Source organism: Pristis pectinata, chromosome 5 (assembly GCF_009764475.1).
Source record: "Pristis pectinata isolate sPriPec2 chromosome 5, sPriPec2.1.pri, whole genome shotgun sequence".
NCBI lineage: Eukaryota > Metazoa > Chordata > Chondrichthyes > Rhinopristiformes > Pristidae > Pristis > Pristis pectinata.
This window is the reverse complement of record NC_067409.1, coordinates 76,966,460-76,981,060: the sequence shown is the minus strand read 5'-3', so window position 1 is coordinate 76,981,060 and position 14,601 is coordinate 76,966,460. Positions and strand designations below refer to the sequence as shown.

The following is a 14,601-nucleotide window of genomic DNA, read 5'->3' as shown; positions in this document are numbered from 1 at the left end:
GATTGGTACAAAAATTGTGTTAGTGCACATGCAGAACAACATCAGTTTATGATTGGGCATAATGCTTTGTGTTTGGCTCAAAAACAGTTTCAAGGTAACTTCCCTAATGCTGGCTGTCGTACTCAACACATAGAGTTATTGCTCCATTCGTGACGGCCATTTGAAAGGGAAATGGTTCTTGGGTGTGCATGAGTTCTGAACACCCTAAAAGGTCTTTAGTAGATTTGTGGTAACCATGTTCCGATCATTTTTGTGGATGACAGCCTGTAATCCAGTTCTGACAACACCGCAAATTCTGAAGGATGAAAGATTAATTTGAAACACAGATGCAAGGAAAGTCTTAGTCTTAAGTAGCTTTGGTGTTGAGTTCAAACATTACATTTCCAGAGATGCTTTAAGGCAAGGGAATGTACAGTGAATGGGAGGATATGAAATGGTGTGGAGGTACAGAAGTAGTGTATATCCACAGTTCCTTAAAGGTGGCTATAAAGGCATTTGGGGTCCTTTCCTTTCTCTAGCTGAGACACGATGTAAGAGCAGGAGGTTATGCTTGAACTGAACACCAGGAGTAGGGTATGAGTACTGTTTTATTATGGGTCCTTGCATTACAGCAAAGATGCGTTTACATAGGAGGGGATGCTGAGGCGATATAAGGCAGTATTGCTGGCACTGGAAAATTGTAGCTCTGAGGAAAGATTGGATAAGGTAGGGTGGTTTCCTTTGGAACACAGGGGACTGACGGATGACATAAATGAATAAAATTATGAGGGGCCAAGGTAAACATCTCCCTTAGCAGAGGGGTCAAAAATTAGGGGGCCTAGATTTAAAGTAATTGGTAGAAGGAATAAAGGGTAGAGGAGGAAATAACTTTACATCAGAAGATGGTGAGGCTCTGGAACTCACTGCCTGAAAGGGTGGGAGAGGCAGAATCCTTCATCACATTGAAATAGTACTTGATGAGTTGTGACTGGCAGGGTAGTGGACCTCGTGTTGGAAGGTGAGGTTAGGTCGGGCAGATGTTTTATGACCAGCACTGGCACGATGGGCTGAATAGTCTCCTGTGTGGTAAACTGTCTATGGTACTGCTTTGCTAAAAGCAAACGGCAGTTGTACTGATGCAGTAGGAGCCCATTTCTTCCCAACCTCCCTCTGGTTTCTATCCATGTCCTTTTCCTCTTGTCATTGCCTCCCACCATCCCCACATCTTGCTGCTCATTGCCCACTCCAGTAAAGAGTTATTGCAGTTGTTAAAAGAAAGCTTCGTTGCATTGCACAAAGTTTTAATGTAAAAATTCTAGTCATTTCACATCCACCCCCTACATTTACTGAGACAGTGTGCAGAGATGTTAATCATTCGTTTTGTGTTGCTGAGCCCCAGGTGGAAATGACCTGTTCCGGTATCCTAATGATACCTGTGCCTTTTTGCTGACTTTAAAATGATCCGTAAAGAGTAATTTTAGCCATTTCCCAGATGTATTTTGTTTGCTGGTTCAGTCTTGATGTTCACAGCTGGATCCAGGAAGGCAAATTAATGTAGGCATTTGGTGATCAAAAGTTTTCTGCTTTCAGTGTCTGCACCAGATGATCATCTGCACTGCAGGAAACACGTTGGTTTAGCTCCCTTTTTATTGATGCCACGTACCGCTCTTGTTGGCAGTGTGTCATAGTCTAATGATCCATTTTCAGAATTTATTGACTAATTCATTGACATCTGATGCCTGGAGATTTAACTGCCTTGTACCATCACATTCTTTAAATTAAAAGAATTAATCATAAAACAAGTCTGCCGTACAACCAAAGCTAATGATTCAGACCTGGGTGTAATTTCACTTGCTGAGTAACCTACTCTGACCTCATCCAATCATTCTACATTTTAAAAAAAAATTCTAAATCCATCACATGATCGGTCTCACATTTAGAGTTATCACGACTTCACCCACAAGTCGCTCTTGTTTGTGTGCTCTTGTTCTTCCTTTTGCTTTCTTGTTCTTACATATGCGCTCGCAGATCCATCCCTATTCCTTGGTTCAGATTGCTGAACACTACCATTAACTTTCTCCTTCTAGAAATCCAGCCCAATACACAATTCTGAATGAGAGACTGGCTTGCTTGCTTTTGTTACTATAAGCACACTCTCATTTGCCCAGACACACAATTTGTGATGTTTTTCCCCCCCCATTTGTCCATGGGTGTGGATATCATTGGAAATCCTGGCATTTATTGTCCATCCCAAATTGCCCCTGAACAGGCTGATTATTTAAGTGTCTACCACATCAAGGGGCCTGCAGTCACGCAGAGGCCAGACTGGGTGAGAGCGACAGTTTACCTGAAGGACATTAGTAAACCAGATGGATTTTTTCAATAATCTGCTAGGTTCAGAGTTTGTTACTGAAGCTAGCCTTCTTAAAAAAAAATCCATATCTTATTACTTGAATTTAAATTTCCCGGATACTTTGACAGGTTTCAATCACACCATTTTCAGAAGACTTTAAATTAGGTGCCACGTAAGAGGTGAATAGAGAAGGTCAAAGTGCTCACTATTGGGGGTGATTTACTGTGGTGGATTGAGGACTAGGTAATGGACAGGAAACAGAATATGAATAAATGGGTCTTTTTCTGATTGGGAGACTTTGACTAATGGGGTGTCGCAGAGATCAGCACTGGAGTCAGAGGTAATAGTCACCTAATGGTGTGTACCTAAAAGAAAGTGGCTGGCACAATCAGTACAAATGGGTTAAATCAGTAGGTTATTAATTAAAAACCCCACTGCTAAGAAATGCCAATCCTGCTTGGGCACCAGTTGTTCAGTTTGTATCAGTGGGTGAGGGCTTCAGCTGTACTATATCCAAGTTTGCTGATGATCGAAAGCCAAGTATCAGTATGGGCTGTGAGGAGGGTGCAGAGAGGATTCAGGAATGAACAAAAGGTCAAGGTAGTAGGCAGGTGGAATGTAATGTGAGGGGAAAAAAATATGAGATCATCTACGTGGGTAGGAAAAACGTACTGATTGAAAAGTGTTTGTTCAGAGTGATCTTGGTGTCCTTGTTTACAAATCACTGATAGTTAATGTGCAGGTAGAACAAACAATTAGGATGGCAAACAACACATTGACCTTTTATTGCAAGAAGGTTTTAACTACAGGAGTGAAGGTCTCTTGCTCATGTGGAGTCTGCTGTCCCCACCCTCAAGGAAAGATATACTGGCAGTTGAGGGATTCCAGTGAAGCTTCACGTGATTGATTTCTGGGATGACGGACTTGTTGCATGGAGGAGGGATTAAGCTGACCTGGCCAATGTTGTTATGAATTTAGAAGAATGAGGGATGACTTTACTGAATTGTACAAAGTTTTCATTGGGGATTAACAGGGTAGATGTGGAGTTGATGTTTCCTCTGGCTGTGGTGTTCAGAACGAGGAGGGTCTCAAAGTAAGGCACCAGCCATTCAGATATGAAGAAATTCCTTCGCCTTGAGGGTTGTGAATCTTTGGAATTCTCTACTCAGAGGGGTAGTGGAGGCTTAGTTGCTAAGTGTATTCAAGACAGATATTGATAGACTTTTAGATATTAAAGGAATTGAGGGATATGGAGTGGTGGAAGGAAGTGTCTCTGATGTAATAGGTCAGCCATGAATAGTGGAGCAGCCGTTGGGAGTGGGAGGGGAGGGGTGTATGAATGACTGCCTCTGCTTCTGTTTCCTGTGTCTTTGTCTCTGAATCAATGGTCCAGAACACTGGTTGCTCATCTAGTAAGCACACAACTTCACTACACTGCCATGAAGTAATCTTCTGCTGGCTTTTAACCAAATTAATGAAATTTTTCCACTCATTGTTTGTACTTAACGGATGAGGGCAGTTAGGATGAAGTCCAAATTTTTTTGTTATATTTAAAAACTCAATGCTAAAAAGAAACACCTTAAAGTTGTGCAAAGATTTAATTAAAAAATATTGCACTTTTTTCAATGCATCTTTTCAGATACTCAAAAAACAAAGCACGCACTTGTACCGTTGCTTTCTGGAGATCATGTCAGTGGAATTTCCACCTTGCTTTTTAACATATTATCCTAATTTCATTGCCTTTCACTGCATCACCTCGTCTGCCCCTCCTGCTGCCCACACAGCCCTCTCCATCCCTCCTCCCCTTCCGTCCCCCACAGCATGCCCTCTACACCCCTCCCCCCACAAACCACCTCTTCGAAGTACTCATTCCCTGTGTTTTCTCAACTTGCCTAAATCTACTTCATTCCTAAGGCAACATGGAGCTGTGCTTTCAAGACCAAAGAATCTTGGCTTTGATGGCATGTCAGCCCTTTGTGTATGTGACATCAGTCTTTTTGCCATTCCCGTTTGTATGTACACTGGCCTTGATTGGGAAATGTCTCTCCACATAGAAATGTCAGATGGGGTCAGAATTGGAGATGCCTTTAATGCATCCTCTTGGTACTCTTCGGTGTCCATTTCAAATATGGTCCTTCCGTTGGCACTCTGACTACTTGTGGATTCACTTCACAACTGTACCTCTTGGTAAAGGAGGGGAAAAATTGGCAAACAAGAATCCTTATTTTATAAAGAATTTTGTCTTCCATATTTTAGAAAAGAATACATCAAAATTCCCTTGCCATTCTGTGATCATTTTGAGAATAACATTTTGAGAAAAGTTGTATGTTGCCCAGTTGATATTTGAATCACAGATCTGCATCTGACTCTTAGGTCTTTTATTCACAGTTTGCTTTCAGTAAATGTTTGTACTCTGTAGTTAAGAGTTTTCTCTCTCAAGCATTCTATGGCTCATTGAATCCTGCTGTTAAATTAAGGAAAAAAACATTATTTGTCCAATACAGCAATGTCCCATGTTGGACAGTTTTGACAGTGTTAATTTAAAAGTTTATCCCAGCAACTGACATTAAAGGTTGGCCTTTATTGAAGCTCAGCGGTAGAGTTTCTTTTGAAAGGTTTGTTCACGATAATATCATTACGTCAAAGTTATTCAAAATAATGGATGAATTATATTTACCTAACATGTTAATATGTTCTTAGTGTGCTCAGAATCATTTTAAATGTAAGGAAAAACTTTTGAAGTGTTGTACTGGTAATCCATCCAATTTGTTTGTGCTGCTGCTTCTCAATCTGATAAAGTAGCCAATTTTATGATTGGTTAACCACAAAGAAATGTAGAAGTCCATTGTCGTCAGGTTTGTGGTTAAGTAGGGCTGCACTTGCATAAATTAACATAGTCTGTATATGTGCTTCAAGTAGTTTTTACTATTATTCCACAACCAAATGATAATTATTGCCACCCTCCGTTCCGACTCTACTGAAGGTTTCAGTTTGCATATTGTTGCAGTGTTAATTAACACAACTAATAAATGTGTCTGTGTACAAGACCTACAGTTAAGACCAGGTGGCTACTTCCCACCACAATGGAAAACCCTGTTGTCTTTGGGTCAAAGATCATGGGCTCCCGCCACATCACTGAGATATGAACTCAAGATCTAGTCTTGTCATTTCAGTGCAGTACAGAGGAAGTGCACAACCAGAGGGGCAGTCGTTTGGATGAGGTATTAAAAGAGAGCCCATATAACCTTTCTGGTGGCAAAAAAATCCTTGGCACCAATCAAAAACAAAGAGCAGATCTTTCCAGTCTGTTGCACGGTATTTAAACCACAACCAGTAACTTTTTCAAAAAAAAAAATTTTATGTCATCATTGCATTGGTCAGATCTTACTGTGTCCACATAGCTGGTCTGATTTGATTGCATAATTACTAATGCAATTGGCTGTGAGATTTGCAGCACTGGAAGAAAGTGCTAATGAATCCAACATGTATTTTCTGCTGCAATTTCTGTTCAGGTATTTACGTTAAAGTAATGTTTTATTATGTGGGAAAAGCACATTTAAGTTGATACCCTAACTTTATTGTCCTGTGTTGTATTATAGCAATAGTGTAAGTACTTGTGAATTAAATGCAATGTAATATAGGAAAGCTTGTTCATTAACTCTGACATTTGATTTGTTATTGGAAAGGTTAAACATGCTCTTCACCAAGGACATTGCAGTAATGGATTGGGCTGGAAATCCAGGCAACCAATGTGGTTACATGGGGAAACTTTTCCATGTTGTGTTTCTGCTGTGTTTGCTTTTGTGTGGCACTTGTATCTTCTGATTCTCAGTACTTGGGTGCCATCAGTTTGTTGATGATGTCTTGCCTAAAGTCAGCACTCTCCATTCATCTCACCACCCAGACTTGAGGGACCAACATTGGCCCTGAATCTGGGAGAACTCCTCTGCTCTTGTTTGACCTGTCTCGTGGGATCTTATGTGAGAAATGCTCTGTGCATATTTCAAGGGTGCTTGAAATGAACATACAGGCAATTCCAGGAAACACAAGAGTTCCGTTCCTGAGAACTGTTCGCAACCCAAACTGTTTGCAAATCTGTTATGAATAACAACAGTTTGCGGGAGATGATCACAGAAACAGCCGTGGCGGAAGAGTGAGCAGGCGCAGGAAGAGCGGCCGCCAGCCGGCCTCACTGACTCAGTGAGTGAGTCTGCTCAGTGTTCCCAGCTCTGCTTGGCTTCACCCAGCTCTGGTGAACTGGGGGGGTGGGGGGGCCTGGGCAGATGGAAATATCCTGTTCCCACTCAGCAGAAGATGCCCGCAGCAGCCGGTGAATCTGTCCCCATCCATCCCGCTGGTCTCCCATATGTTCATTTGTATGTATGGGGTGTCCATAAGTCAGGTGTTTGTAACCTTGGGAGGACGTGTATCATACAGTCCCTCTGATACCACAGACAGATCCTATATTTAACATCTGAACAGGTGGACTGCACCTCCAAAAGTGTGACCGCCCTCAGGTTGGAAGGTACATGGTGAAAGTGCATCCTGATTTTGAACGGCTGCAGCAAGCATTGAAGGCCACAGTGCAGTTTGATGAGGCACTCCAGGGTTTCATTGCCGTGAAGAAGGGGCACCCATATCAGGAAAGAGGGGAAACTGTTGCCAGTTTGGGTGGTGGAAGTGGGTTTGAGGTGGTGTTGATTAGATGGACTATCACGAATGTGCTTGGCCAACTCCCTGGTTTCATGGTGTCCCAGAAAGCTCCACTGTTGGACAGGGATGGTTAATCTATTTTGGATCTCTAAACTGAGTTTTTTTTTGTGTGCAGGGGCGATCGGTATCGTTGACTACGTTTTATCGGACAGCTAGAAACACGATGAACATGTGCTTTAGTAAGGAGCCAACGGCAGCTGAAGTGGAGGTAGGAGCCTGTGGCAGTTTGACCTTTGCTTCAATGTGTGGTTAGCTTTTATCAACATGTTCTCGCAGAGAGGGAGACAGTTAATGTTCAGTGTTGATGATCATTTTTCCCTCCTGATGTTTTCCAGCATCTGTGTTATTTTGCTTTTACACCTGTTCAGTTACAACAGAAATTTAATGTGTGTACTGGAAGTGAACTTGGCTGTATGTACTCCATGGGTTGGATAGAATTGTTGGCGTGGCGGCTGAAGAAAACCCATTCATACCCCCCAAGAGACCACAGCTGACCATGTGAATCCCCAAGCCAGCTCTGGAGTTCACTAAGATCAGCTGTGGCTGTTCCTGTTACTCAAGCCTACCTCCCTGCTCCAATCCCACACCTCTGATTCCTATAGTGCTCCAGAATGTATTGATCTCAATCTTGAATATATCTCTGTTACAGAAAATTAGTAGCTCTCTAGGGTAGGAAGTTCCATCTGTTCATAATGTCCCTGAGCAAAGAAATTTCTGTCACAGTCCTCAGTGACTGCTAACTTATTCCAGTTCTAGACTCTCCAGTCTGAGGAAGTAACCTCTTAGCATCTGTCAATCCCCCCTCAGAACCCTGTTATCTTTCAATGAGATTATGTTCTCTCTAATCTCCAGTCAGTGTAGGCCTATTTCACTCAACCAATCCTCGCAGGCCATGGTTGGTCATCTGTCTCAATACCACATTCCTGCTCTCTCCCCATGCCCTTTGATGCCTCTCGCATCTAAAAATGTATCCATTTCCTTTTTGGGTACATTGGTCTCTCCATGGCAGTGTCCCACAGGTTCACCACCCTCTGAGTGAAGAAATTTCTCTGCCTCTCAGTTCTAAACCACTTGTCCTGTAACTTGAGATTCATCCCTCCTCCTAGACCACTCAGCAAGGGGAAATGGACTCCCCACATCCAATCTGTCTAGCCCTGTCAGAATTACAAGTTTCAATGAGATCCCCTCTCATTCTTCTGAGCTCTTGTGAAAGCAAACCTAGTCTGCCTAATCTCTCTGGATTCTGCAGTCCCAATACCTTAGTAGCTTTTAGTCTAAATATCTTTAATTAATGGCATGGATTTTTCTGGGTGGGCCCCACTCTTCGCTGGTCCAGATCAGTACGGCCATTCTTGTAGGTTGAGCCTTTTCTGCCTGAAGTTGAGCAGCAAGGTCCCATGTAATGAACGACGTATTTGGGACGTTCAGGTGGGCTTGCAAACAAGACCCATCACCATACTCTACTGGAAACCATTGACAGACAGTCCTGTCATTTCTCAAAGTTGTTGAGAAGACATTTAAGAACTATTAGAAAATAAATTAATTATTCCAGGCACTTAATGTGGGTGAATGCCTGCAGTTCCAAGTGAAGCTGCTGTCAAAACTTCGAGCCAGTATAGGTTCCTTGCTCTTTGCACACTCACCTTGTTCTGTATATAGACAACAATAACCAAATGCTTGCACTTAAATCCAGCCAATTCCATTGATATTAGGGATGAAATAGCCAAAAAGTAGATTTAGGGATTAAAAGGCTTGTCAATGGAAAGTCACATTTGTATAAAGAAATGCTTTGGCCATTTTTTTTTAATTCTACATCATCATTTCTTCAGCTCTGTCTCCAAGCAGACTACATTTACTACTTTCTACATGACAGTGGTTAAACTGTTATTTTCTATTTCCTGGTAGTTTGCGGTCATATGCTATCTTTCCTCAAGTTGTCATTTTACTCGTTCCCAAAATTCTTCCAGTTCTCGTGGTTTCACTCTTCATGCCTTGTTTTAATCTAATGCCATGTATAATCGTGAATAAATTACTTTTCCCCTGGAGTTTTAATTTTTTAGTGGAGTGCATAATTGCTGAGAATTATGAAATGTTTTTAAATATTTGCCATTGTTGTCAATGCTTTGCCTTGTAATTTAATTCCCCAGTCTACTTTCAACAGTAGAGCCCAAATACTTGTGTAATTGGCTTGACATTTTTTGTCTGAACAGTGTTCCTCCTCAAAGCTCTGCCAAGCAATTCCTGTGTTCTTCTGCCATTAAACCTGATTCAGGGCTCGAGGTGATTGGCAAGCAATTTTGAATTAGGAACTCAGAGATAGCAGATTCACTCCTCGAGACTGAAGCCAGGTGGAGTGTGAATCCAATGTCGTTCCCAAACTGGTTCATGAAATTCTCAGTGACTTGGACACTTTTCAAGCCCATTTGACCATTATTTGCATGCGTTAGTGTGGATTAATTCTTCTCATTCTGCTCCCTGGGTATTTATGCTTCTAACTGTTGGCAGATACTCTGTGCCTTCCCTTAGTGATTGGAATGTGAATGTCTCCTTGATTGGCTCTTCACCCAGCGCACTGTTAGTGAAGTTGGCAGGATGCTACCGGTCTCGAGTTCAGAAGCCTGAGCAGGTTGAAGCCATGTAGTACCTGTTTGAACCATATCATGAACACTGCATTCAGTTCTGGTTGCCATGTTATCCTGGCTGGGATAACATAAATGAAGTTGATTCCCAAATATTGGAGAAGCTTTGAAGATAGAAAAAGCTGACAATCTTTAAAAGGGTTACATCAAAATGTGTGTGTGTGGAGTAAATGTTTCTGGCTGTATTTAGGTGGAAGGATATAGAGCAACAAATATGCAGGGAAATTACAGTCAGGTGCAAGAATTACAGAGCAGTGATACAGTGTGGAGGGACTTGGGCTTTTGAGGCATATATTGTAATGATAATAACATAAATGACTAAAGGGGGAACATATTTATTTGGTGTGTTCAGAGGGATTTTTTCCCGGCCAGTGAGGTAAGAGGCATTGCTGGATTTTGTTCTGGCGACCGAGAAGGGTGAAGTGGGGCAGAATTTTGGGAAATGGTGATTGTGGTGTTGTATGACATAGATTAACCATGGAAAAGGACCAGGAGCCATCTGAAGTAACAGCACCTGAATCGGAAGAGGGCTAGTCACAGTGGGCTGAGAATGGATCTGCTGAGAGTAAATTAGAATCCAAGGTTAGCTAACAAAACTGTAATTTGAAGCAGAGATGAGGGTTCGGAGAAGGGTAAATTTATTAACCGAAATGATGATAAAGGCAGAAGAGCAGTGTAGTGACATAGGTAGGCATGGCAGATTGCATCAGGAAGAACTAAAGTTTAATGAAGTCTTATCAGCATAAAGGATCCAAGCAGGGAAATATAGCGAAAGGTCAAGGCAAGAAGTACTGGCAATAAGCTAGATAAACTAGTAGCAAATATCTTCCTCCTACTTCCCAACGACGTGCGGGTTTGAGAGTTAATTGGCCACAAAATTTTCCCTACTGTGAAGGTGAGCGGTAGAATCTGGGAGGTGTCGATGGGAGTTTGTGGAGAATAACTTGCGTAGGTATAAATTGGTGTGTCGTGGTCACATGGACTTGGTGTGCTGTAGGATGTGAATCTATACAATGTTAAATGGGTTTGAATTAATAACCATCATTGATATGACTGCAAAGTGTCCAAGGTTGGGAACTAAATGTGCTGGGTTATACGATATTTCAAAAATGAAAAAGTGAGAATTGGTGGGGGAATGTATCCCCAGTGGTAAAAGATGAATTAAGCAATACTATGTCGGGAACAATCCCTGCCTCAGAACAAGTTAGAATTAGTATGGGTGCAGGTAAGAAATGGACTAAATTAGTAAGTAATTTATTATAAAAACAGAAAATGCTGGGAAAACTCAGCAGGCCAGGCAGCATTTGTGCAAAGAGAAACAATTAACGTTTCGGGTTGAAGACCCTTCATCGTTTGTTCTGAGAACAGTCTTTGTCCTGAAATGTCAGTAGCTTCTCTTTCCACAGATGCTGTGTTTCACAGATCTACTGAGTTTTTACTGGCATTTTCTGTTTTTATTTCAATTTTCCAGCATTTGCAGTTCCTTCTAATTTTCGGGGAATAATCTATTGTTGTCTTTCCAACAACTGCTGGATTGAACAGAATATTAATCAAGAAATAATAAGTTTGTAACAAAGATAATGCAATAATCATGGGAGGTTTTAACTTTCACATAGACTTGACAGATCAAGTTAGCAATGGTAGTCTAGAAGATGAGTTCATGGAATATATTTGAATCAGTCCCAAGGACAGTGTGTTATGGAGCTAAACGAGATACAAGCTGTCTTTGGGAATGATACCAGATTAGTCAGTATCTCTTGGTGAGGTATCCTCTTGTGAAGAGTGATAGTAATATGGAATTTCACTCTGAATTTGATAGTGGACGTTGTTAAATAGAGATGAGGTAGGAAATCGGGGTTAAATGTCAAATGGGGTGAGCAATGGCACACACTTAAAGGACTTGAAAATCCTCAACAAATTGAGAAATAAAAGCTCCAAAGGGAAAGTGTTCCACCAGAGGCTAATATTAGAAGTTGAGGATAGTGTTAAATAAAATTTTAAAAAAATGAAGATTATTGAAAGAATTTTCTAAAACAAAGTAAAAAGTGGGCAAAAATATGAAAAGGGAATAAAGAATATGAAATCAGCAAGAAATATAAAAACAGCTTTGGAAGAGCTTGCACAAAATAAAAAGGAAGAGAGTATGGAAAGTAGGCGTGGAGCATTGAGACGCCAAGGCAGGAGAATTTGAGAGTAAGGGAAAAGGAGATGACTGAGACATCAAACAGTGGAGGACACACACAGATGTGACAGGAAAGCATGTTTCTAATTAGAGGAAAGAACATAAAGTAATTTACATCAGTAAAGTAAAAACTGCCAAAGCAGCTGATGGGTTTTAAAAATTATAACCTTCATCCTAGGGTTCTAAAGTGCTGGATGCATTGGTTTTATCTGACAAAATTGCCTGGATTTTCGAATGTTCCCAAAGGAATTGAAAAATAAAAATGCAACATTGCTATTTAAGGACTGAGTGAAAACAGAAAATGATGAATTACAGGCCAACTAGTCTGACATCATCTGTTGGGAACATGCCAGAGTCCATTATAAAGGGAAGTGATAACAGGTCTCTTAAAAAGAGCATAAAACATTTAGGTAGTGTCGTAAGGGTTTTGTGAATGGGAAATTATGTTTGACAAATTTGTTAGATGTATGAGATGTGTTTAACATTTTGATAAAGAGGAACCTGTGGATGCTGTTTATTTAGATATAGGAATATCTGCAGGTATGGATGGGTGATAAATGCTGCCCTTCCAATGATGCCCATATCCCAAAAATTATAACATTTTTTTTAAAAATCCAGCTGTTGGCCACGTAATTCATGGAGTGAATAGCTGAAGGCTGGCTTCTGTGACAGTGGTGATCTTGGAGGAAACAGATGAATTTTCCTCTTACCATTTCCTGCTGAAAACGTTTGTAAAAGCTTCAGCCTTGTCTTTGGCATTCAAGGCCACTTTTCACCCTCATTAGAACCGCTGCCTCCTGTTGGTGGTTTGAATTGTTTGACATCATTTGCAAATGGATGAAGCATGAGTGCAGAATTTGGTCTGATCCAGGGGTTGAGAGATCAACTGTTTCTGTGTGCTGCAAGCTGTTTAGCAGGAGTGTATACCTGTTGCAGCTTTGCTAGGTTGGTGCCTTGTGTTTAGGTACGCTCGATGGTGCTCATACGTGTTTTTCTACACTACATTCAGAACACTTCTGGCAGCTTAAAACAGGGCATCCTTGAGGCACTGAGGGTGAACTATAGCAGGTACATATACTACCAAAATTCATTACCTCTTGATAATCGGGGACATTTTAAAACAGGTTAATTAATTAAGCAATTAAACTATAAATTTAGAATGCAAACTGCTGTTAATTAGTTGTAAACAAAAACAATGAAGTAAATAAAAATAAAATAAAATCTTAGCTTTATAATGAAGATTGATGACTTGTTGGCATAGAGCTGAGGGGTCAGATATGAAGTGTATCTTTAGCTCAGCAAATTATGGGATGGCCTTGGATTCTGGCGAATCTAGGGCAGAACAAGAGGTTAGGTGTGCTAGCTCCTGGCCTTTGGTGCATTTGGTATTTCTAAGGCTGCAGTGTGCTAACACAAACAGTGTGGCTGTCTTTGGCATTCTGGAGAACTACTCACTAGCCATCTCATGATCCAGCTCGTTGTCCAAAACCGGGTGGGGAAGTTGCTCACGCCCTAGTCAACCTGGCAAAGTCCTCCTCAGAACTTCCAGGGAATGGTGTGCTGTCCAACAGACTAGTCAAGCAACAGTGTGAGAGCACTGCGTCACTGACTCAGAAGTGAGTTAAACCTTTTGTCTATATTCTAAATGATTTATAAAAGCAAAAAAAAACTGCAAAGCTGGAAATATTCAACAGCGTCTGGGGAGACAGAAACAAAGTCAATATTTCAGGTTGCAGTAGTTAGAGTTGCTGCCTCTAAGCCCCAGCAACCTGGGTTCAATCCTGAGCTTCGCTGCTTTCTGGGTAGAGTTTGAACGTGCTCCTTGTGACCAGGTGGGTTTCCCCCAGGTACTCCAGTTTCCTCCCTCATACCAGAGATGTGCTGGTTGGTAGGTTACTTGGCCAGTGTGAAGTACCTCATGTGGCAAGAGATTAAGGTGTTAAAATTGGGCTAGTGGGCAAGTTAATGAGGATATGAGAGGAAAGCCAGGATCAATATAGATGGGTACCTGATGATCAGTGCAGATTAGATGGGCTGTATGACTCTGATTCTATGATGTTCCTAGGTAGTCACACTCATAGAATTCTTCTTTCCAGCAATCATCTTGGTCCTCCATCGCAATCCATGGCTTTAGCATGTTATATTTTAGATGTGTGCGCTGCATCCCTTTTTACATTTCTCATTGAACCCGAACTTTTCCTGGACCTAACAATAAACTGAGACTTGTGTCAGGTTATGAAATTTTGTTGGAATAGATTTCTCCTGGCGGCTTACGGAGCCTCATGGATGTCCTGTTTTGAGCTGTTCAGATGGTTCTGTTCTACTCGTGGTATGGTGGGGAAGGTTGGCCTTTAAGGGGGTGGACCACAAGAACTGTCATCTAGCTGTGACTGTACGGTAGAGTTGCAGCTGCAGGGCCATGGTTCTGAAGCTCTCTCTTTTGGCTCCTTCTGATGCATGGCTGTGCATTAACCTCCCCTTTCTTTTCCTCCTCATTACAGCAAGAATACTGGAGAGCGGTGGAGCAGAAAGACTCCCATGTAGCAGTGCACTCTGGGAAAGTGGACACAAAAGCACATGGGAGCGGATTCCCGGTCGCCAAATCTGAACCTTTTTCAAGGTAACACTTACTGTATGAACGGCAGCCTACAGCAGAAGAGACAGGGCGGTCACATCCAATCCTGTCCATCTGCAGTTATCTTGGCTGCGGGCTATTTTGTTTTGTGGGGATGGTT

At 41.6% G+C, this 14,601-nt stretch overlaps 1 protein-coding gene across 1 annotated transcript in view; it reads left to right on the top strand.

Annotated features, from left to right (window-relative positions):
- jarid2a (jumonji, AT rich interactive domain 2a) overlaps window positions 1–14,601 on the top strand; it is a 288,957-nt gene that overhangs the window by 251,477 nt on the left and 22,879 nt on the right. Inside the window, 2 exon segments of the mRNA XM_052015784.1 lie at window positions 7,161–7,253; window positions 14,368–14,486. Of these exon segments, the coding sequence (XP_051871744.1) occupies window positions 7,161–7,253; window positions 14,368–14,486 (212 nt within the window).